At 40.2% G+C, this 24,856-nt stretch overlaps 1 protein-coding gene across 5 annotated transcripts in view; it reads right to left on the bottom strand.

Annotated features, from left to right (window-relative positions):
- The window catches only part of CC2D2A (coiled-coil and C2 domain containing 2A), a 135,029-nt gene that overhangs the window by 8,948 nt on the left and 101,225 nt on the right, over positions 1 to 24,856 (bottom strand). For 4 of the 5 annotated variants that reach the window (XM_051965533.1, XM_051965530.1, XM_051965532.1 and 1 more), the window contains 8 exons: positions 24,190 to 24,393; positions 20,546 to 20,635; positions 19,236 to 19,349; positions 14,563 to 14,697; positions 13,811 to 13,933; positions 12,856 to 12,914; positions 8,890 to 9,067; positions 7,473 to 7,701 (listed from right to left, as the gene is read on the bottom strand). In XM_051965533.1, coding sequence (XP_051821493.1) covers positions 7,513 to 7,701; positions 8,890 to 9,067; positions 12,856 to 12,914; positions 13,811 to 13,933; positions 14,563 to 14,697; positions 19,236 to 19,349; positions 20,546 to 20,635; positions 24,190 to 24,393 — 1,092 coding nt within the window. In that variant the 3' untranslated portion in view covers positions 7,473 to 7,512. The remainder of the gene's footprint in view (positions 1 to 7,472; positions 7,702 to 8,889; positions 9,068 to 12,855; positions 12,915 to 13,810; positions 13,934 to 14,562; positions 14,698 to 19,235; positions 19,350 to 20,545; positions 20,636 to 24,189; positions 24,394 to 24,856) is intronic. The other variant, XM_051965531.1, reaches the window with a different exon arrangement.

The following is a 24,856-nucleotide window of genomic DNA, read 5'->3' as shown; positions in this document are numbered from 1 at the left end:
CTAAGAAATAGACTAGTTGATCAGTTGAATAGGTTAGGTTCAAAGGACAAAACAGTCTCTAATACTGTAGTATTTGACAAATCCAAAGACCCCAGCTTTTGGGATAAGAACTCACTGTTTGACAAAATTTGCTGGGAAAATTGGAAACTAGTATGGCAGAACCTAGGCATTGACCTACACTTAACACCGTACACCAAGATAAAGTCAAAATGGGTTTATGACCTAGGCATAAAGAATGAGATTACAAATAAATTAGAGGAACACAGGATAGTTTACCTCTCAGACCTGTGGAAGAAGAAGGAATTTATGTCCAAAGAAGAACTAGAGATCATTACTGATGACAAAATAGAAAATTTTGATTATATCAAATTGAAAAGTTTTTGTACAAACAAAACTAATGCAGACAAGATTAGAAGGGAAGCAACAAACTGGGAAACATTTTTGCAGTCATGTTCTGATAAAGGCCTCATTTCCAAAATATATCGAGAATTGACTCTAATTTATAAAAAATCAAGCCATTCTCCAATTGATAAATGGTCAAAGGATATGAAAAAGCAATTCTCAGACGAAGAAATTGAAACTATTTATAGACATATGAAAATATGCTCCAAATCATTATTAATCAGAAAAATGCAAGTTAAGACAACTCTGAGATACCACTACACATCTGTCAAACTGGCCAGAATGACAAGGAAAGATAATGCGGAATGTTGGAGGGGATGTGGGAAAACAGGGACACTGATACATTGTTGGTGGAATTGTGAACACATCCAGCCATTCTCGAGAGCAATTTGGAACTATGCTCAAAAAGTTATCAAACTGTGCATCCCCTTTGACCCAGCAGTATTACTATTGGGCTTATACCCCAAAGAGATACTAAAGAAGGGAAAGGGACCTGTATGTGCCAAAATGTTTGTGGCAGCCCTGTTTGTAGTGGCCAGAAGCTGGAAAATGAATGGATGCCCATCCATTGGAGAATGGCTGGGTAAATTGTGGTATATGAATGTTATGGAATATTATTGTTCTGTAAGAAATGACCAGCAGGATGAATACAGAGAGGACTGGCGAGACTTACATGAACTGATGCTGAGTAAAATGAGCAGAACCAGGAGATCATTCTATACCTCAACAACGATACTGTTTGAGGATGTATTCTGATGGAAGTGGATCTCTTTGATAAAGAGACCTAACTCAGTTTCAATTCATCAAGGATGGACAGAAGCAGCTACACCCAAAGAAAGAACATTGGGAGATGAATATAAACTGCTTGCATTTTTGTTTTTCTTCCTGGGTTATTTCTACCTTCTGAATCCAATTCTCCCTGTGCAACAAGAAAACTGTTCGGTTCTGCACACATATATTGTATCTAGGATACACTGTGACCTATTTAACTTGTATAGGACTGCTTGCCATCTGGGGGAGGGGGTGAAGGGAGGGAGGGGAAAAGTTGGAACAGAAGTGAGTGCAAGGGATAATGTTGTAAAAAAAATTACCCAGGTATGGACTCTGTCAATAAAAAGTTATTAAAAAAAAAAAAATCACAGGTCCAGTCTCCCCCTCTCCCCCCCCAAAAAAAAGAGGAAAAAAAAGGAAATAAAATCTCAGTTTAAAAACTTCTGTTTGAGCAAAGCAATGTGATACTACCTGGCTACTTCTATTGCTGTTTAGAGTTAGCAAAGTACTTTATCAATATGATTCAACCCAACATGCATCTGCGGTCTGAAGCATCTCCCAAGCACTTGTCTGGAACACAGCCAAGGTAAAAATGCAAGTCTCTGCCTTGAAGAAGTTCACATTCTAATATTCTCTCATACGATCTTCACAAGAACCCAGGGAAATCGAAACTATGATTCTTATTCTCATTTTACAGTTGGGGAAACTGAGGCTAAGAGGACCTAACCACAGCTGGAAATGGAAGTGGGATTAAAACTCCATCTGGCATCCAATCACACAATTTTTTTTTATTCCCTTGACTCCAGGTTTTTAAACTAGGATCTAAACAGTGTGTGTGTGTGTGTGTGTGTGTGTGTGTGTGTAATAAAATGATATTCTGTCTAGCTTAGAACATTTCCTCTCTTTATGGGTTTTTAAGCCCAACTTATCAGCAGGCATTTTAGACTGTTTGCTTTTTCAGGAGTGAATATTGTAGCTGGCAAGAACTAAGATACAATTAATTCCCTACAGGCAATTAGAGGAGGAGGCCCAAAAGACATGTTGCTGGAAAAAGTAATAATATTGGTATTTGAAAAGCAAAGTTTCAAAGGCCCCTCAGCTTTTCATTTCTAGGAAGGGGCTGCCAAGCCCAGACAGAGAATCCCTTTTCAACAATAACCAACAAAGCTGCTTTTTGCATAGCTTGCCACCTACCTAGACAGAAGTAGGGATCCCCAACGGACTGTGTTGCTTTTGGGATAGGATGCTTCGGGTCCAGGATTTTCTCTCACCTCTGGGAAACCCTGCGTGCTGGGCTGGGCCTGCCTCAGGCATAAGAGCAATCCCTGGGGTTGGGGTTGGGCTTAATAGCTTTCCAAACTGCTTCACAACCAATTTGTCGATCATCACCTTGTGAGGCAAATGGGGCAGGTAGGATTATCCCCATATTGCAGAGCAAAGCTGGAATTCAGAAAAGCTGGAGGAAGGCCTGGGCTGAGGCACAAGCCTCGGGGCTCCATCATGTCACACTCTGCACAGTAAGCAGTTTAGCCATGTACAGAGGAGCGCAGGATCACCAAGGGAGCCTCTTACACTCCAAAGTAACGTCCTTCATCCTGTGCACTGATGTCACTTTACTGGAGACGCTACTTAATCGAGTGTGAATTGTTTCCCTTCCATGGGTTCTAAGATCTCTCAGGGTAGAGAAGGCAGTGGGAGAGCAGGTCCAACAGGCAAAAATTACCAAGAGACCCAGACTCGTTTTTCTGAGGGAAGGGGCTTTGTCATCATGAAAGCGACCAAACAGCATCTGGGGAATTCCTTGGTCGGGAGGAGCTTTCTTGGTGTTTATAAGATGAAGGTTTTCTCCTCCCAAGAAAAGTATCTCCTCAATCACTGATTGGATCTAATAAGGTTCTGCTGGGGCTTCAGACCTTGACCCAAATTTCCCACACCTGGCTAAGTGAGCAACAGCATCCCCCTACAATCGACTGCCCATGAGAGGCCCTGCCGGGCCCATTTCAGAAAATGTTTCCTTGGGAAAAAAAAATCCTAATTGCCTAGCATGGTTTCTGGAACACAGGGGGAGTTTAATAATGCTTGTTGCATTGAATTGGAGTGGCTTTTCGACTTTGTCAGGAGATTTTACCAGTAGTGTCACTTTGGGCAAATCCCTGTAGCTCCCTGAACCTCAGTTTCTGCATCTGGAAGAGGGATAAATCAAACTTTCACTACTTACTTGTCAGAGCTACTGTGCACAAAATTCCTTATAACTCTTAGCAAACACCAGAGAAGTCGTAGTTCTCCTAGAAATAACATTGTACACTTGCAACTGGAACAAGATTTGGAACTCAACAACTAAACTCCAGTCTCTGCTTGGCTTCTTGTTACCTTTGTGAATTTGGGAAACTTCCTTCAACTCTCTCCTAATTTCCTCATTTAAATGATCCCTGTTTCCTTCAAGGTTTAAATCCTGTGATCTTACAAACTGTTCTAGAACCTGACCAACTATTATGTTTTGACTGTTTTTCACAGATATTTATTCCACAGTGGGTTGGGGTAACTAACCTATTCCAGATGATGCTGGTTTCTGATGAGGAAGTGTCCTTTATTAAACTACTTTCTTTAGCCAGCATTCTTTGCACCATGCAAGTGGCACCTTATACTTTAAAGCCATACAGTGGAATGAAGTAGCACTAACAAATCTAAGAATCAGAAGACCTGGATACCAAGGACATCAAAGAAAAGAAAAGGATTCATGTGCACAAAACATATTTAAACAGCTATTTCTGTAGTGGCGAAGACCTGGAAATTCAAGGGTGCCATCAACTAGGGAATGGCTCAATAAGTTGTGGTATATTAAATTCCACAGAAACCAATTGTTTGTAAGAAGAGATGAGGGGGATAGTCTCAGAGAAGCCTGGGAAGAGTCGTATGAACTGAACACAGAGTGAAATGAGCAATCCCAGAGGACTATTTTTACAACAACAATGGGTTGAGACAAATAACTTTGCAAGACTTTACTCTATTTCCCAATAGAGAAGTGAGAGACTCAGAGTGTAGACTGAGACATGGTTTGTTTGGGATATAGACAATTAGTTTTGTTTGAACATATTCACAATCATATGTGTATGTCTATTATATAGATATAGACACATATATATTTGTTCCAAGCATTTTGTTTCCCTTTTTCAGTGAAGAGCAAGGGAAGGCAATCTATACAAAAGGCACATTTTCATTAACTGGAAAAATAACATTTGATTTTTAAAATAATCTAAAGATCTGAGTTTGAATCTTAGTTCCAGCAGCTACTCCATCAATTCTCCCTCTGCATCATATAGCTAGTAATATTTTTAAAGATGGAGGAGAGAGGAGTGGGGAGGAGGAGGAGGAGAAAGAGGGGGAAAAAACCGGCAAAATGAATTAATACTTTTTTTAATGTTTGAAAAGATATGCAATGTGCCACACTAGCAGATTTCTACCTCTGCAAAGTGGATGGAATGGGAATGTCTTATTTTTCCTTTGGGACCATGCTTGTTCTTTGGAATTTTGCAACATTCATTTCAGATTTTTTGTTGGTAGCTCTTCTTCCTGTTTACATTATTATAGTACTGTATATTGCTTTCTTGGTTTTGCTTACTCACTTCATAGCATTTGATATAGATTTTTCCATGCTTCTCTGAATTAAATATATTCACAATTCCTCATTGTATAGTAATATTCTATTTACATTCATGTACAAGTATTTATCCATTCCCCAGTTGATGACGAATTTTTTTTCCAGTTATTTGCTGTTACAAAAAGTCCTACTGTACATATATTCTGTTTATCAATGTTTTCCTTGGGATATAGACACAGCAATGGAATTTCTAGGTAAAAAAGCACAGACATTTTAGTCATTTATTTGCATTTCTAGAATGGGGAATTATTAATCCCCAATTCCACCAGCAATGCACCAGGGATTCACCTCCCTACAATTCTTTCAGCTTTGACTAGTCCCAGCTTTCTTCAGCTCTGCTAATTTGTAGGGTAGAAGATAACATCTTGAATGTATTTTCTTATCTATAGTGATTTGAAGCATTCTTTTATATTTTAGAATGGTCTGTTGTCTTATCTATTGGGGAAATGGCTTTTGATCTTAACTGTCAATTGCTTACCAATTGGATACCAAGCCCATACCAGAGGAATTTGAGACAAAGATTTTCCTCCCATTCTACTGCTTCCTTTTTATCTTTATTCCCTTATTTTTGTTTGTGAAGAAGCTTTTCGATTTTGTAATCAAAGTTCTGTATATTATCTTTTGTAATTATTTCCATCCCTTGTTAGTTAAGAATATATCTCCTTTCCCAGTTGTGAAAGTTAAATGACATGCTTCTCTTCTCTTTTTTTTAATTGAGTGATCTTTAATATTAAAGTATGGTTCTAAATCTAATTTTCCCTAAGCTGCTTTCTAGTTTTTCTTGCCATTTTTTACCAAAGAGGGAATTCTCTCAAGTAATTTATGTTTTCCAGTTTATCAGACACTAAATGAGTTCCATTTTTTTCTAATTCTCTTTTGTCTAACCTATTCTACTGATTGCCAATTTACCCCTTTACCAAAACCATTTGCTAATGGTTTTGATGTCTGTTATTGTCTAATATAATTTGAGGATTTCATGTACTATTCTCTCTTTATCCCTGCCTCTTTGCATTATCTCCCTTGAAATTCTAAATCTTTCATTTTTTCTCAATTATATGTAAAAACAATTTTTAAAGTACTTCTAAAAATAATTTTTGATTTCCAGATTCCTTTCCTCTCTCTCCTCTCCCCTCTTTGAGAAGACAAGCACTACGATGTAGATTACATATGTGCAGTCATGCAAAACATATTTCCATATTGCCCATGTTGCAAAAACGAGACTCACCTCAGCCCCCTCAAAAAAATCTCTCAAACTCAGAAAAAATAAAAATTCTGCTTTGATCTGCATTCAGATTCCATCAGTTCTTTCCCTGGAGATAGGGAGTATTTTTCACAAGTTCTTCAGAATTGTTTTGGATCCTTGTGGTGTGGAGAATAGCTAAATCCTTCACAGTTGACCATGATTGCTGTACAATATTGATTGCAGTTATATGTACGTTGACATCTTGACTCTACTCACTTTTCTTTGCATTGGTTCAATATTATCTTGGAGTTCATATTTTTAAATTGAAATTAGCCACTGTGTAGGAGCTGTTTGAGCATTTGGAAGCATTGGTTCAGTTAAGACAGTAGTGTGCAGATTTCTTGGGGCAAGCTTAATTTTAATGGTTGCGTTTTGTGATAGCAATGATTGTGTGCTTTCACTTACTTTGGATTTGATGAAACCTGTTTGAAATGATTTCCCTAATGTTAATTAATTAGTTCTCCGTCGGTTTAGTGCTACAGTTCATGCTATACATAATTTCATTGCTGTCTTCTTGTATTAATTCTTATTTTTAAGAAGAAATCTCTTTCCAAAGAAACAGGCAAAAATTGTAGCTCTTAAGAGAATACTTTGGTTGTTAAAGGTATTTCAGTGACTGTTGTTTCAAGCCCATATTAAAACTGGATCAAAACTCAGACATAAAGGAGAGTACACTAGAAATGAGAAATAAAGTCAAGCTGTGGAATAGTCTGAGCCTCAGAAAACAAGCTACTCAATGGGCTGTTATTGATTCCTCTCCCCTGAATAAAGAACAGCCTGATTGAACTTGGAAGAATAGCAAAAAGACCAGGAAAAACCAAACCACACATCTGCCTCCACTGCTGTAGGGCAGAGCTAGGTGATGCACTAGACAGGGAGTACTGAAATGCAAACTTGGGACATGCTACAAAAATGAAAAAAAAAGTATCCAAGAGAATAAAATCGATATATTTTAGTTGTCTGTATATTCATTTAATTTAGATGACATCAAAACCTGTGATAAATATAAGACTTGGGAAAATGTTTAACATCCATTGTGATAAAACTGATTTCATGGATAAAACTGTATCCAAAGCCTGAATTTAATATCATCATGGAAAAGAAGTAACAAAAGAGTATTTACTACATTGTAAAAGTTTGTTAAAGATGTTTTGTTATCTCAATGAATAAATTAACTTACTTAGAATCATTACATGAAACTTTAGTTTAGAAAATTTTCTAAAATTATAGAATGACAATCTTCTTTATAAATGGAAAATCTACCTCTGTAAGCTCCAGAGTAAAACTAGCAATATCTAAAGGATTTAAATTAAGCCTAGTCATTCTGTTCTTGGCAACTGAAAATGAACCCCATTTCCCAAAATGACTAGTGCTAATCACTTTTTGATTTCATTTTACCTGTGACTTTTTCAAACGTACAGGGCACAATCTGGAACATTTATTTGTTACGAACAAGTGAAGCCACGTAGATCCATACGGAGAGCACGTTTTTGGGATAAGTGTGAACGTAGACGGCTAAAGCAAACTCAACATTGGAGATATCGATGTTGTGAACTCCGGTGCTGTACACAGCCTCTATCAAAGGCTTCACTTCAGAAAATGCCATGTGAATTGGAAATCCCGAGAACTAGAGAAAATGAAATTGTTAAAGTTTTTTTTTTAATTGGTATATGAAAAAGTTTTTTCCTAAAATTTTCAGTTTATTTTTTCCTGTAGATGTATTTATTATAGTTCCCATCAGCTGCTGTATTTGGAGTTCCTTTGTTTAGTTATTCCATATACAAAAATGTGTGTGTTGCTGCTAATTTATAAGTATTCCCCCCAATAATATATAAAAACAATATTTAACATTCATTTTTAAAAAATAATTGAGTTCCATATTCTCTCTCTCTTTGCCTTCCCCCTGCATTGAGAAGGAAAGCAATCTGTTATCATAGTCATATAAAATATTTCCATATTAGTCATGTTAAAAACAAACAAACAAACAAACATAAGCCTGACCAAAAAAAAAAAAAGTAAAAAAAAAAATTATCCAACAGTATGACCTAGCCAGATTGTGACGACCGCGCTAGCACCCAGGACACCCCAGAATCAGCCGGAGTCAGGATAAGCAAAAGTCCTTAGTCTTTATTCTTGGTCTTTAGACGCAGGATGGAAGCAGAATCTCCGCCACTGTCTTCTCCCTTGGCTACCGCCAAAGTGACCCTGGCCAGTCTTACTCCACCCCCCAGTACCTCCTACAATTCTCTGTATACACCAATCATCGAGCCAGCACAGGATAGTGGGAAGGGCCATTTTCCAAGCATGTGCCCATAGAGTATTGTCCAATCAGTAGTTAGCCTCAAGTGCTCGGTTGTCCTGACCTCAGTGCATCAGAGTTTCGGCCCTCTACATCAGACAGTATGCCATGAAGATTGGATGAAGTACTCTAATGGACTGCTTCATCTAAAGTGATCTGGTTAATTGTTCTCAGTACCTGAATTTCATTTTTAAATGGCTAGCTGTATCCTTATGCAGTGCTTTGACAGAAATGATACCCCTATTTGGTGGGATAAAATACCTTCTATTCTCTGAAACCTTACAGAGTTTAGAAGATGTTAATGACAAACATTCAGAATTTATGCTCCCAATTTACATTTCTAGTCATCTCTTTAATGGGTATAATACATATAAGTAAAAGTAAACGTATAGGGGTAAAAGTGAGTGAGAATCTGACTAGGTGATTTTCAGCCCTAAAGTGCTATTATTTAAAAAATTTCCTTTTAAGCAGGAAGTGATGTGTTCATTGCAAAAGGCCATGTGTATTCTCTCTTACCCTGTAATCTCCTAGCTGTCGGAGAAGTTCTGCTCTATGGTCATCTTCTACATCCTTCCCTTGGTTCTTTTCAAGCAAAGGCAGGAAGTGTCGTAGAGTGGATATACAATATCTATTCCATCGAGTTATGTGGCGTGGTCTCCATTCCATGATTTTCTCCTTCAGTATTTTTTCAATCCTAAATTTAAAAAAAAAAGAAGAAGAAGAAAAAGTTTGGTTTATAAGAGACTGTACTTGTAATCTAGCCCCGATGAAAATTTGTAAGATTCCACTGACTCTGTGAGTCTGCTTTGCCTACTGGTTCAAACCAACATCTCAATTCCACAGTTAATAGAGAAAAAGCTCCAGGGAATTTTTAGGCAAATTTCACAGGGTGATTGTGAAGCAAATGCTTTGCAAACTTCAGTATGCTATCTAAATGAGAATTATTTATTTTATTACTGTTCTTGAGCATGTCATTTTTTGATTTTTTTTAAAACCTTCCCAAGCCTCTGTAACCACATTCAGAGATAGGAAAGGAGAAGGCTTTAAGGCTACCAGATTTTTTTGATGGCTGAGCATAAGATTTTAATTTTTAATTTTAATAATCCATCATTTAAAAGATTTTTAATTTTTCAGTTATTTTTGTTCACCAGACTTTTTATATTCATCAAGCATAAGGTAAATCATAGAATTTAGAAAGAATAGAATCAGATAAATTTAATGTTCTAGTTAACTTTACTTTGTTATACAATTTAAACTGTGTTCCTCGATTTATCAAGTTACCTTTACAATTTACAAGCATCTTTTCTTACAGTTACTTTATTAGTTTAGTACATGTATTATATCTATTTTATAAATGAGGAAACAATAGCAAAGCCTCACTATTAGCCCCAAGGGTCATTAAACATTTAAATATTAACGGATGCACAAAACCATTCTTATAGATTGGGTACCTGTGTTTCACTGACTGATCTCCCCTATTTTTAAACAGTACAAAATTGTTTTGAGAATTACTTCTGCATAGGATAGCTTGAGGTCTTGTACTGATAGGTCCATTTTATTTATACTTCAAAAAAAATTCCCTCAAACTTCTTGACTTTTTTTTTTTAAACCTCCATTTAAGTTTTGTGGGGTTTTTCCTAGTTCTTCAAAGTAATTCTTAATGATTGATAGGACATTCAATATGTGAATTAATTAGTAAGCTTCTCATTTTTATTATATTGATTCATCCTATTAATAAGATTTCTCTAATAATTTGGGTCTGCCTTTAATCTTTCTAAATGGTGATTTGCAATTGTATTTTCATCTTGTGGCTATTTTGGTAGGAAGATTCTCCACCAAGTAGTTTCTATTTTCTGCATTTAAAACGTTCAGCACAATGTCTCACACATAGTAGGTATTTAATAAATGCTCGTTTCCCTTATTTAAATAGAATTTCTCCAAGTTCTCTTATTGTTCTTTGTTGGTTACACACACACACACATATATGTATGTATAGTGCAGATTGTGTAGGTGTGATTATCTCAGTTAATGTTTTCTTTAGCAGAGTTCCTTCAGCGCACCATCGGATCGCCTACAAAAGTGACAGCTTTGCTTCTTCTTCCCCTTCACTTTTCCCCATCCTTTCTTTTTCCTCTCTCATTGCTTGGACCCCTGCTTTCCCACTTCCCTTTCCCCGTTGGGCTGGCCACCATTTTTCGGGGGCTCGGGCTCCTGGACCTCGGAGTGATTTTTTTCTCGGTTCGCTGTGTCCACAGGAGTTTCTCACGGGGATTTCCTCTCTCCCTCCCAGCCCAGCAGCCCAGGTTGGGCCCTCCTGGCTTCTTGTGGGGAGGTTCCTGGGATGGAGTCCTGGGTGGGCCGGGCCCTTCACTTGGCCCCCTCCTCACAGCTTGGTGAACAAAGGCATCTGGACTTCTTCTGGTTCTTGTCGCGGCCCAGACTCGGGGCCTTCTCCGGCCGCTCGTGCTCAGAGCCCAGGCTCCAGGCCCGCGCCCCTCCGCCTCATCGGTGCCATTGCCCGTCTTTCTACTGGAGCACTGCTCCTCCCCCAGGGTCCCTGACCCCCCAGGTGGTCTGAATCCCTCCTCTACGCTTCCATCATCCTTCGGTGACCTGTAACTGGGGGCTTTGGCTTTCTCTCAGCCAGACAGTCCGGAGCGGGGAAGAGTCCGGAAGGGCGCTGGGACCCTGATCCCTCGGTGTCTGCCGGGAAAACCCCCACCGAGGAACCGTACTCGCTTTCTCCCGGCGGACGGCTCCCGCTCCTGGAAATGTCTCCGCGTCCTGCCCGCCGGCACCGCGTCCGGCACCGCGTCCGGCACCGCGTCCGGCACCGCGTCCGGCACCGCGCCCGGCACCGCGTCCGGCACCGCGTCCGGCACCGCCTCCGGCACCGCGTCCGGCACCGGGCTTTTAGTGGGGTGTTAAGCTTTCTCAGCTGGAGATTCTTACTACTGGGGGCTTTGGGGAGAGGGGTTGCACACTTTGTTCCAAGGGACACAGTTGTCACTTAGCAGTCACCCCTCCTTAGCCCCGTGGGGTTTTTAGCCCCAGTATTTTCTCATAAAAACCAAACACAAGTGTGTAACAGAGGCACTGAGGCGTCACGCTGCAGTTTGCTGTAAGGGAGGTGGATTTGAACTTCATTGGCTAGGATTCCGCATCTCCCGTGTGACCTGAATTTTGTTAATGCCCTGGCACCCGCGGTCCTTTGGCTTTCCCTTTCTCACTGTGCGGGTCTAGGCGGCTCTCCCGGCGCCCCCAGTCCCCCAGCGTCATCATTCTTTACCCTGTCACAACTCATTCATCTGTGGGCCCGCGTCGCTGCGCTGTCCCGGGTCTCTGCGAAGCCGCTGTTTCTTTGTCAGAACCGTTAGGAGCATTGGGCGGGGGAATTCTGTTTGTGTCTCTGCCTTGTGAGAGAGGAGGCTGCAGAGCAGATCTGGGACTCGGGTACAGGAGGGAGGAAGTGGCTTCTGCAGTCCCCAAGGGGGGATTCTGACTAAATGAACGCTTCTAGGGTTGAGCGCTGTCAGGACATAGGCGGGCCATTCTGTCCGCACCTTCCAATTACAGAAGAAACGGCCCCAAAGAACTGCAGACAAATAGGTGGGAAGTGGCAAAGGTGGCGGGCAGACCTCCCCTCTCCTGACCCCCAGCCCCAGGCGGATATTGGTGACCAAGGCTTAAGGAATTAGAACAGGCGTCTTCTGGTCATTGGGGGATGTTTATGGACGCTAAGGGATAAGACCTCATAGCCTGAATATGGGTGTCCCCGACTGTCAGTATGGAAAAGGCTTTGGAGATTATCTTGTCTAATCCCTCGTGATGTAAAGAACGGTAATTTTTTCAGGGCCAAACTTGGAGGGCCCAACTAGGCCAATAGAGAGATTAGTAACTTCTGTAATTCTTAAAATATTCTCCCCCCCATTTTTGAAAATGGCAAATGGGGGAAGGGGGAATGTCCCTTTAATCTTCAGTCACCTTGATTTTCTTATGAGCCAAAGAAAAGAACAGGATATTTTAGGACACAAGATAGACAACTAATATTGAATAAAGTGTTGCATAGTTTAAAGTCTAAAACAAAATTCACAACACATCTTCACATCCCTGAGCCTGAATGATGACCACCTGGTATCTGCTCCTGGCTCAAAGAAATGAGTAGTGATTCATTTTTAATAAGATTAAGAAGAAAAGAATTTAGTTTTTACTTCATGGTTAGGGCCGGTCCTAAGGGCAAACAGACCCCGTACCTACAGAGGTACAATCTGGGACAATTGTGTTCACGTACACTAATTGATGTAGAGTGTGCATACAGAGTGGGAGGTACTAGTTCCATCTAGAAATGGAGAAAAAATGACTCAATCCTCTGCCTCACTGAGTTAAACTATAGCTCAATGGATAACTTGTTACAAAATTAGGTTCTTATACACATACAGACACGCACAAACACATACAGAGACAGAATTAGAGAAAATTTACCTGTCTTGTAGTTCTGATGCAGCAGCTTTGTCTGTACATTGGTAAATTAATTCTCCAGGCTGAGAAGAAATGTTTTGAAAACATTTGATTTGAAAAGGAAATGAGGAATTTACAAAAGCTTCAATATTATAAAATAATTATCTCGAACACATCTCTTTCCTATTTGTACAAAAATAAGAATTGAAAAATTCTAGTTGTTAAAATGATACTGTACTCTCTTTCAAATGTTTCCACATATTTATTAATTGGTAACTGGGAGAAATAATTCATTTGGACTCCTATTCCAATCAGTATTATTCAGTTTGATGTTTAGATAAATTACATAGGGATAATTAGATAAGATTGGTTCTTTTGGTAGGCCTTTATAATGGGCTTCAGACTTGAATGAATCTTCACGCCTAGTTTACAGTTATGAGGCTCACTTGCAAAACCACAAGAAGCTGATGAGGGTAGCACCATCCTATTTTGCTTTAATTCTGTGTTCAAACCTGGAATGGGTGGGATGTTTTGATTCTTTAGAAAGTCCCCCAACTGATCTTTGTACCCCTGGACCATTCCTTCTTGTCCAACAGAAGCAGGTGGCGATCTTAGGATCTTTTATGACCACTTAGTTTGTGGAGATGCCCTATGTTTTACCCCAACCTATTATTCTTCTCCCTCCTTGTCCCCCAGCTGATCCATAAGTTTTGGATTATGGATCAAGAGCAAGATGTATCAACTAATGAGATTCTCTATTTTATTATGCCTTTTCTTTGCACATTTGGGCATCAAACCCTATAAAAACAGGGTCCTGGGGACCAGGAGCATCTTAGCAGGAGGAAGATCTGAAGTCCACTTCATTTGAAGGGACCACGGACTCTTCAATAAAGTGCCTTTAGCTCTGAGCTCTGCCTCAGAGATTTTTCTCACACACTGGCTAATTTTAATCTCCACACAACAAAGATAATATAAATACCTGAACACTTGAGAGTCCTGGGTATGGAAGATTTCTTGAAAAAAACGATTTCCACAGTTTGGGTTTGGTGACATCAAAGTTTATCCTCATTGGAGAATCATGCTGTTGAATATTAAACCAAATCTAAAGAACCAATGGAAATACGTTAGTAGAGAGTTATTAACCACTCTTTTTTTTTGGGGGGGGTTGTCTCTCCATAGCATTTACTTAGAACATGTACAATATTAAAATTCATTCTTGTGTATTCCTTTTGCCAGAAGAGAAGCAATACTGTATATAACTAAGATTACTGAAAACTGACCTATAACTTCTGAGAACTTTACTGCAAAATCACAGAAAGGAACAAGAGTAGTTCCCAACTGAACAGATAGCAGATTTGCATTACCATCATGTTTTTCTCCCCAAATTATGTTGACACTACTTTGTTATTGGTGACTTTCAATAATTCTTCAACTTTGACAAAGAAGATTAATTCAAGGATCAACCTATCAATTAGCAAGTGTTTATCAAGGATGGTGAATTTAAGTAATTTAAGTAAATTAAGTAAATTTAAGAATTTAAATAAGATGGTGAATAATTTTGTTCCTATGGCCAGACAAACTATCATTTTAAAGTCAATTTGCCATTATGATTATTAGAAAAGACACAATAGACATTCGACAAATAAACCAATAATGTGTGATGCTGTTGAAATATTAAATGGAAAAAAGTAAGCAGTGATCTTTATTTAAAAGGAAATGGGGAACACTTACATTGTCAGAACTTATTAAGCAGCCCACACTTTTTAAAGGACAAAATGTATCAAACTGTCCATAAAAGCATCCACTACAGGGATTCCATATTAAATACTGGCTTCGTTCCCAAGTTAGCACATAGGCAGTTGGACCCTGGAGGAAAAGTAAATGCTTATTAAAAACTAGATGATTTTTAAACTTAGACTTCACTCTAGGCATTGGAAGGAGTTTTACTTTGTTAGATAATTACTTTAAATCATAAATTAATGTTTTCAAAATTACATTGTAAATACATTTGAAATTTTAGATTGAAGCTGATTAAAGCCATAAATCCAGTTGCCTAAAGACAAGTTCTATCCCAGGAAAATAGCCACACGGCCTGTTTATTTTTATGATGTAACTGAAATAACTGTGAGCTTAGGAGGTAAAGGAATAGGATTTGAATCTTTTCCTTATTTCCTCAAATGAAAAAATGTGAATTATAACGCTTATACATCTTCAATATAGTTCACCTCTATCACTTCATTATGAGAGAGATGACTTGACGCTTGAAGGTTTGGGTAAGTTTTGGTAACTTTTACTAGGAGTGAAAGGTTGGGGGCACGGTTTCATGATAAACTGGATTTATCTTATAAGGGACTGACCCAGCTAAAAGTGGAGAAGCTCATCACAGCACAAGGTTTACCTCTGGGTGATTAAAAAAAATCAATTATTTGATTTCCACCTGCAACAGCAGAAGAACGCAGGTCCGATGAACAATAAGATGGACCTTCCCAGAGCTTATACCTTCTTCAAAGGGCTGTTGGTTGGGAAAAGGCTCAGATACTGCAAAGGTGTGTGTAGACTAAACAGCTGTTAATCCTTAATTTTGGCTTAAAAGAGGCAACAGCAATGCTCTAATGCTATAGGACAAGCAGATCAAACTATAATCTTAACTATGGAGAAAATCATCACTGGAAAGTAAGACTTCCTTCAAATGATCAGTAGCCATATCCATAGCTTTATATATTATTACCACAATGCCCTCAAATACCCATCTTTCCCACAGGATGAATACTTTATTCCCACAGAAGATTTCCCATTAGTATGTCTTCGAACCATACCAAACATTAGCACATAGACTAAGGAATATCTTTTCTAAATACGAAATAGGATTTTCAAAGGAGATCATCCTGTAACATCCTAGTACACTCTCGTACTTTATATATGAAACCTCTCCCTCCAAATCTTAAATTTCAGATTTTTTTGTTATTCTAAGTTTGACAACCAATAGGAGCGATTTAAAAGTATGGAATTCTTTGTAAATTTGAGCAAGGGCCATGTGATTCTTCTCTGCATTTTTTTTTTTTCCAATTTTAGCATCTGTGAACACAGTAGCGCTAAATCCTTTCTAACTTAGAACAGATGTATAAAGCTCGGATCAGAAGTTGCCAACTTTTGAGAAGCAAGGTGTCATGTTGCTAACGAAGTCTTATTTGACATGAGGGGAGGCTCGATAGCCATTGCTGGCATGGGTGATACAGATGCTCACAAGTCTCTACCTCATCCCTTTATACCCTAACCAGTCACTTTAAAATGAAGTGATCATAGAGCAGTATGACATAGTGCAGAGACCAGGTACATAGGTACCGACCCAGATTAATAGATAATCGGGAAATGATTAATAAGGTGCATAAAAATACAAGACAACAAAGCTGATGTTAATTTATGGTCCTCTAAATCAGTATATTGCCCAAAGGAATTAATTTTTCTTTGTTTTTGATATTACTGGTGTAGTAGAAAAAGTTTGGGATTTGAAATCAAGACACCTGGTTTCAAGTCTTGCTCCACCATTAGTCCTTGTGTTATGTTATCACCAGGAAAATCACTTGAACTCTCTGGACCTCATTTATCCCTTCTGTAAAAAATAAGTGTTGGCTCCTCTTATGGTTCACCATGGTCCCCTCCAGCTCTAAATCTTTGAAGCTCCAGAATACATTTTATTCTCTAATAACAATAATATTCTTTTTTTTGCCCAAACTCAGTAATCTTTCTTCCTCTGAAATTTTTCCTATTAAAATTTAATTATCCAATCTAGATTATAATAGCACTTTTCTTTTGGCCTCTGAGTCACTCTGCCTCTTAATCATTTAGTACCTGACTTGCTATCTTTCTCTCCTTCCCAATTCCTACCTTTGTATTCAGAGGCCTTCAGTAAATTGTTGATGCTTTCTTAAATACCTTACTCTCCCAGTTTCCTTTGTTGGAGACAGGTATAGCCCACTGAAACAAGAGCCCTTTTAGGAGGCCCTCAGTCATTTTTAAATGCGTTAAACGGTCCTCAGACCAAACATTTTGAGAATTGCTAGAGTACCTGATGATAACCTCCTTTTTTCCATCTCTCCCCTTGACTTATCCCTCCTATCAATCAATAAATATGCATTTATTAAGCACTTTATGGACACAGGTACTTTGTTAATTCCTAAGGATATAAACCAACATAACAAAAACTCCATATCCCCAAGGAAATTTACATTCTTCCAGGGAAACAAGTACATATATAAATCTATACAGAATAAATATAAAACAGATAAACAAGATAGTTAAAGAGGAATTCAGGGAAGGAAGGCACTAACAATTGAGAAGCATTGGGAACATTTTCATCTAGAAAGCGGTTCTTAAATTATGTCTTGGAGGAGGAGAGGGATTCTATGAGGAAGGGGAGGTGAGCAGGGAACGGATTCCAGGCACGTGGGATTGCTATGCAAAAGCTATGAGTGTTATGTGGGAGGAAGAGGAAGAAAGCCAATTTTGTTGCATTGAAGAATATGGGAGGGAGAGGAATGTACAGAAAGACGAGAAAAAAAGGTTTGGGTCAGATTGTAAAGGGTTTTAAAAACCAAAAAGGGGAATTTCTACGTTATTCTAGCCAAGTAGAAGCCACTAGAGGTTAAGTAGGGAGACATTTGTGCTTCAGGAAAAATCCCTTTGATATCTGTGTGAGGATAGACTGTGAGAGGGAGAGATTGGGGGAAGAAAGACTGACGAGGGCGTTACAACAATCAATACGAGAGCTGATGAAAACCGGAATCAAAGTCGTGGATGTTTGGGAGAAAGGGTCCCCGTGATGCTGTGGAGATAGATAGAAATCACAGGATGGGGCAACGGCAAGTAGGATGAAAGTGAATAGATGAGGGTGATGTTCAAGCTCTTAACTTGAACACCTTGAAGAACAGCAGTCCCTTTGACAGAAGTAGGGAAGTTTGAAAGGGTTTGGGGTGGGGATTCCAGTTGGAAATGGGCAATAGGTAACTGGTAGTGTGGGGCTGAAACTCAGGGGAGGACCAGGACTGAAGATTTTTAAATATCTATAGGTCAACTTCCTAGAGATGGTCATTAAGCCATTGGAGCTGACAGCTCCCCATCTCCTTGCCTTACCCTGCCTATCAATCAATAAACATGCATTTATTAAGCACTTTCTGTGCCACAGATACTATGCCAATTCCTAAGGATAATAACAAACAGAAAGAGCAAAAACTCCAGATCCCCAAGGAAATTTGCATTCTTCCAGGGAAACAAGTACATATATAAATCTATCTGGAATAAATATAAAACAGATAAACACAAGGTAGTTGAAGAGGTATTAAGGGAAGGAAGAAAGTGTAGAAAAACTACAAAACTCAAGCTCTTCTTTGTCTTCAGTGTGAGTAACTTCCTAAGCTTATAAACCTGTTTTGCCTTTTAATCTTGACCCTATCATTAACCAGTCTGGAAGAGGAAGACACATTTTATGGTTTTGTCCGCTATTTGGGTTCCAAGGCCTAAATGGCATTTACCTTTCCGTGACTGCCGCTCTCATTACTAATGGCTGGCTTACATAACTATTAGTCTTCACTCTGCTTTAAGAGGAAACCTCTCGACTTTTCTGCAAAAATCATGTCAATAAAACAGATTCACTTCTTAGAACCTGGGGCACTCTCTGTCATCTCTGGAAGCACACTGAATGATACTGAAGATGATAATAATTAGACAGAATAGGGCATCCTTGTGCTAAGGACCATCAACAGCTCCCAAGCTATTACGTCATTCACTTCCTAAGGATAATTATTTGACCAGGTGTGTGTTCTTTTTAAAATACTAGTTGCATAAGGTGTGCTGGCACTAAGGATGGGCGAAGTGAGCTGGGAAAGCAGCCACCGGTAATGACTAAGCCCTCTGAAACTTTTTCTTTAACCATAACATTCATGGCGGTTCCCAGGCACCTGAAGCATCCCAAGTAAAGTTGTTTTCTTTTTTTTTTTCTTTTTCTTTTTTGTTTTTTTTGCTGAGGCAATTGTGGTTAAGTGACTTGCCCAGAGTCACAGCTAGGAAGTATTAAGTGTCTGAGGCCAAATCTGAACTCAGGACCTCCTGACTTCAGGGTTTGTTTTCTTGATAATAGAAGGGTTTGTCATTTCCTTCTCCAGCTAAGTAAGGTACAGCCTACCATCCCTAGTGCAACCACAAGTCATTTTGCCACTTTCTAAAGAGTAACTCTGCCCCTTTATAAAAGATAACTTTCCATGATTAGATCCATTAAATCAAATTTCAACTTGCACTAGTATTGGGGGTATTTTCGAGGAGTTACACATTTCATGAAAGGAATGGTTCATCTGCAAGACTTCTGAGGAGCCATTTAACTCGGTCATTTTGGAAAATCCACTGGATCTTACCTCAGGAATGGCAGTGCCTATCATAAGCCAGGCCTTCTTCCCCAGGGACAGAAAATAATTACACAACAGCACTGCATGTTCTTCTTCATCTCCCGCCAGAAGTTCAAGAAATTGCTAATAAAGGAAGACATATTTTGCTAAATAGATTGGCAGTTTAATCATTTGGGCAAAGTCTTATTCACTTTCAACAAGTCTTATTTTTTAAAATTCATTTTTTAGTGTAAATGCCATAAGGTAAAAATCCTCAATGAAAAACATCCAGTTTAACACACAACAAAGAAGTCCCTTAAGTTGTGCCCGGAATACCCCACAGACATAGATGGCGGTACCGATGGGCAGAATGTGTATGGGATTACTGCAAATAGATGGACAAAACCCAAGCTTAATATGCTTTGAAAATACATGTTTTGAAAATGTTTTAGGTAAAAAAAAAACTCATATGTCTAAAATTACTGATCTAGATGTCAAAACATGTTATCTATCCATTTAGTTAATTCATTCAAAAACCTTTACTCTTGGACTCTGGTTTGTGCCCCACAAGGAACTGTGAATTAAGATGATCCGCATCGTAGGAGATTGTGGGAGATAGTGTTTTCTTTGGCTTTGTTTTATTTTCTTTTAAAGGAAGTACATTAAATGCAGTGAATTAGTGATAGAAATTCTATCTGAGGATGATGGGATGATGCTTTCAAGAGGTTTACTCTTAAGAACACCTAAGGAAGAGTTGATCCAGTATCAGTGTCAGCTGGAAGAAAGGGTACAAGACCCCGAGGAAGTCTAATAATGATTGGTGGGTAGCAAGAGATTGAAGAATTTTCTAATAATTTCTAAGTTCAAAGAAGGATGAATTTGTTGGAGGCAAGGAGGACAAATGGTTAGAAAACTGGAGAAAAACTGAAAAAAGATGTGCTATTTGATGCTTTGTAGGTTCCTTTATCCATGGACAGAGCTGAGTTAGGCTCAGTGCTGCTGCAGGACAGTGGAAGGCACAGTGCTCAGTTACACCTAGGAAGACCCAAGAGCCTCAGACACCACTGGCTGGGTGAGCCTGAGCAAGTCCACCCAGTTTGCTCATCTGTAAAATTGGGATAATCACACCTACTTGCAGAGTTATTGTTGTGAGGATCAAATAAGACAATACTTGTAAATGCTTCGCAAGCCTTAAAGTGCAAAATGCATGCTGGCTCTTAGTATTCCTCTCAGTGCTCTGCGCTTAATGACCATTTTATGTCATCTTTGTGATGTCTAGGTAACAGTGAAGGTTGAAAGAATAACTATGTGGGGAAGGATGAAAAATTCTCTTTACTTACATCTGACGTGCTCCATAAGTCACAGGTCTCAGTAAATGAAACATTGTCGGGCAGGAAAGGAATCAAGGCAACGTACCTGGCCACCAGCTCCTACAGAATGAGAAAAATGCTACTGTTTTGTGTTTGCAAACGCTATGCCAGATAAACCATTCCCCTTCCACTTGAGCCTCGGAGCCTGCTAACCATCGGAGTCCTGACAGGTGAGCTTTCATTCTAAAGAGTCCACGTGTACCTCAACTTTGGTCTAGGATCAGTCCTTCATCTGATTTCTTGATGAAACGGCAAGTCAATCTAACTCGGTTGTCAGACTCAGACAGATTTCATTCTTGGATACTGAAAGAATTGGCAGCTTTGATTCCTCTGGGACTGTTGTGGTATTGCGGAGAACAAGAGAAAGGCAGGAGAAAGGGCAGAGTCTGCCCAGTCCCAGCTGGTGAATTTGATATCAAATTCTGGCAAAAATCCTCTATGATTTGTGCTTAGAAATGAAAATAGTCATCTCCGGGTCCTTCATCAAGACCAGGTGAGGTCAGTCTCACGGAATTACTTTTTGGATGGTGTTTCTAGCTGGACAGAAATGCTACCCATAATGCCCGATATTTCCAAGCCAGATCACTTTGAAGTACCACAAACCTTTGGTATTGTAATTCTAAGTATTGCAATATTTTAAATATCCGAAGCATCGCAAAACTTTCTGGCATTGCAGTTTTAGGCATTGCAACGTTTTAAGTACTGGAAGCATTGTGAAACTTTTAAAGATAGCTTCTCTCCTCCGAGGATCATGCAAAAATACTTAGGTACGGTTTTTTCCGTGAACCAGACTTGTGATTTCATCAGCAAGGAATTTATGTACCAATGCATAGTGAAACCTTTACAATTTAAAATCTCTGGGAGTTTCTTGTGAAGCTCGGAGAAGTTGGGTGATTTGCCCATGGGGATATGTTCTCTATTCAAGGGAGGACTTGAATGCAAGTTTTCTGGACCCCGACTAGCTTTCTGTTCTCTACATTGCCTCTGAGAGAGGCATTAAGGTTATTTCATTCCCATTTTACAGACGAAGAGGCAGGCTTAGATGATTTAATGATTTACCCGGGGTCTTTTAGTCAGTCAGTAGCAGAATTTAAACTCAGATACTGCCTGACTTTGAGAGTTAAACTCTCAAATGCTATAGCTAGATTTCAGCAAAGCACTGGCAAAGCCTGCCATGATATACTTGAATCCAACCTGCTCTTTAAAAGTGCTCCCTACTTCGGGAAGCCCTCTTGATTGCCCCCTTTCTCCTTCTGATCTCCATTTGTACCTGTTTGGACCTCTCTCGCATTCAATGGGGGAGCCCACTTCCTCCTGGGTGTGCCCTTCTATTTTTGGTAGGTTTTTGACTCTCAACATCAAGCCAGCCTAAATCTCTCACTTTGCAACCTAGGATCATGGGATCAAGTGGGTCAGAGACCGTCCATTCCAGTCCCCTTATATTAAGAAGCGGTCACTGAGCTCCGGCAAGGTCAAAGTACTTGCTCACGATCCTATCGGTCACAAACGTCAGAGAGAGGACCCGAACCCAAGACCTCTGAGTGCCCAGTCCCTCCTCCTGCTGGACTCTGATCCATCTCGGACTCCTACAGGACACTGCCATGTTCTCTCTGGGCTTTCTTTGCCAGGGAAATATCAACAGAGACTTTCTACTCTTCAGACCAGGTAAGGCTTGGACAAATTGCTTCTGATCGCTTTAGACTCTGAAAGTCTAGCTAAGGTGTCTGGTGGTTGGGACGGGACTTCCGCTTGCCTTGTTTGAATGCAGAGGGGAGACTCGGGGTGAAAGGCAGGCTCTGGGCTCCCTGTAAGGGAGGCGGCAGAAAGGGCTGCCCTCCTGCACTGCCAGGGACACCCAAGCATTATCTGGCTCACTCACCAACTTATTCGTTTTATAGGTTTTCGAGCTTTCCTTGCTTTATGTGACGGGCAGATTGGCGAGGGCTCCTAACTATGCATTTATCCAAGTAACTGACAAAAATGGGAAATGGCACTGGGCCAACTCTTTCTTCCTCTGACATTCCATGGTTGGTAGGGAACCATTAATAACTATTTTTCGTATTCAGCCATTCAGTTTCAAATCAAACGAACCTTTGCATCGCTAACTTACATCTCTCTAGCTTGTCTACAATGGTAGGATAACAGACTTTTAGATTTGCTAAATTCTAGAAAAATTCCTTTATAGCATTATCCTGACTGACAATGTCAAAAATGAAATGATTCTGGCATGATTCTCTTGCTAAAACCATTGTGGCTCTTTTTCTGGGTATCATCGACCATAGTTTAAGTTATCGGTTCTACAGTTTTGCTATAAATCAGTGTTAAAGCTCATTGAACGATTCTAGAGACTCCTCTCGCTTCCTGATCAAATAAATGAGCAGAGCTGAGTGATTCAGGCAGGTGACATGTTACGCGGCAGAGTCAAGGTCTTACAAAGTTATTTTCAGGTTCAAGCAGTGACTCCTAGCACAAGATGAAGTTGGAAATAAGCTTTGAAAGCACTTGAGTTCAAAAGTCACGCTAATTAACCAGATGGGACCAGGGGGCATGTTAATAGCAGTCTTCATGACCAGCCAAGCAAGTGCCCCACACGGCAAGTTCCCATTCCTGCAAGAAAAGGGTCGCATGTGGATGTGTTAAGTAAGTGAGGGGTCTTTCTGGCTTCAAAGTCTCAGTGAAAGGGGGCCCAGCTTTGGGTCACTGTGCTGAATCATGGCCCCTAAGGGCATTCTGGTTGGAAAAGTGACTGCGTAGCCCCGGTTTGGGAGTACTGGAGTCTGTGGGGATGTCTCTGGGGGAAATGTTACCTAAAACTAGACTGGGAGAGGGTTTGGCTCTGTCAGCCCCAGGAATAGAAAGAAGAACGCCACGATGTAAAAAGACTCGTCTGGTTCAGGCCCTTTGATGACCGGGGGACTCGGGGTCTGGGACCATCTCTCCACAAGTTACTGTTTGGAGTAGGGAGGTAGCTACATCTGCCCCGGGCCGTCCACTCCCAAAAGTAGTTATAGGTTGGACACATTCATAAAATCAAAACAAGGTGGAGCCTGGTCCGTCCCACCAACCCTCCAGGGAGGAACCGTAGAGCAATGAGGCCCTTTCCCAAGTTCCCACAGGTAGGTCTGTCCCAGGGCGGGGACATGGGCCCCCTTTCCACCCTTCAGGACAGGTAAGGCTTGGACAAACTGCTAAGGTGTCTGGGGGTGGGACAGGACTTCCCGCTTGCCTTGCTTGAATGCAGAGGGGAGACTCGGGTGAAAGGCTGGCTCTGAGCTGCCTGGAAGGGAGGAGGCGCTGGCATTATCTGGATCCCTGTGCGTCAGGAATATGGAAGGAAGGAGGGTGCGGTCCTGGCCCAAAACTTGGATCAGGTGGCTTCCAAGTTCTGTTCCCGAGCTCCATAGGAATAGTACAAAAAGAGCGTTACAGATTCCCTTGGTTTCTGTCAAGTTATTCATGGAATAACTTATGCGAATGATCCCCGAAGGAGGAAATCCTCCCGGTGCTAAAGACTGTCCCTCCAAACACATGTCTTAAAACAGTTGACATTTCAAGTGAAATTAGAATGTCTTCTTCTGGTGAACCAGGTCATTATTTAGGAATCAGACACTTACCGCCGCCGCTTGCGGATTATTGGGGTGCATATCGAGGAGCTCCTGCGGTGGGTTTAGAGGCCTGAGGTAGCGTGTGATAAAAACCGTTTTTCCACTTAAGTCGGTCACGGTGGTCAGGCATTGCCTTTTTGGAAATTTCTGGGCACACTCAGCATGAAACTTCTCTGCTGCTTGAAGCAATTTCTCATCTTCCTGGGAATCAAACTTGAGAAGGAGCATGGATTAACAGGTAGTCGGACGGAGGAGATATTGTAACTGCAACATCCAACACAATGAGAGCCACAGACATTTAACCAGTGCGAGGATTTCTCGCCGAGACGGCTATTTGTTACTTTTCTGTAGATTGTTTATAACTTGCCATGTGGCCAAATAGTTAGTAAGCTTGACAAAGCGAGGCGTTATGAAACGAAACCCGCTCTAAGGAGAAGTCAGCAGGCGCGCACACTCGTATTTGTATTATACAAATCCTTATGTACCCTTATATACTTATTATGCCCACAGGGCTGTCCAGCTCTTCTACTGAACTACAAATTTCTGCATTTATATATTTACTAAAAGAGATATCAAGTCACTTAGTGCATTAAGTAACACCCACAGGCTGTTTTTGAATGGAGAGCTGCTAGTTAACCGAAGGATGTCCGCTTTTTTAATAGGAGACACATGACTA

Source organism: Antechinus flavipes, chromosome 6 (genome assembly GCF_016432865.1).
Source record: "Antechinus flavipes isolate AdamAnt ecotype Samford, QLD, Australia chromosome 6, AdamAnt_v2, whole genome shotgun sequence".
NCBI classification, from domain to species: Eukaryota; Metazoa; Chordata; class Mammalia; order Dasyuromorphia; family Dasyuridae; genus Antechinus; species Antechinus flavipes.
This window is presented reverse-complemented; position numbering and strand designations above follow the sequence as displayed.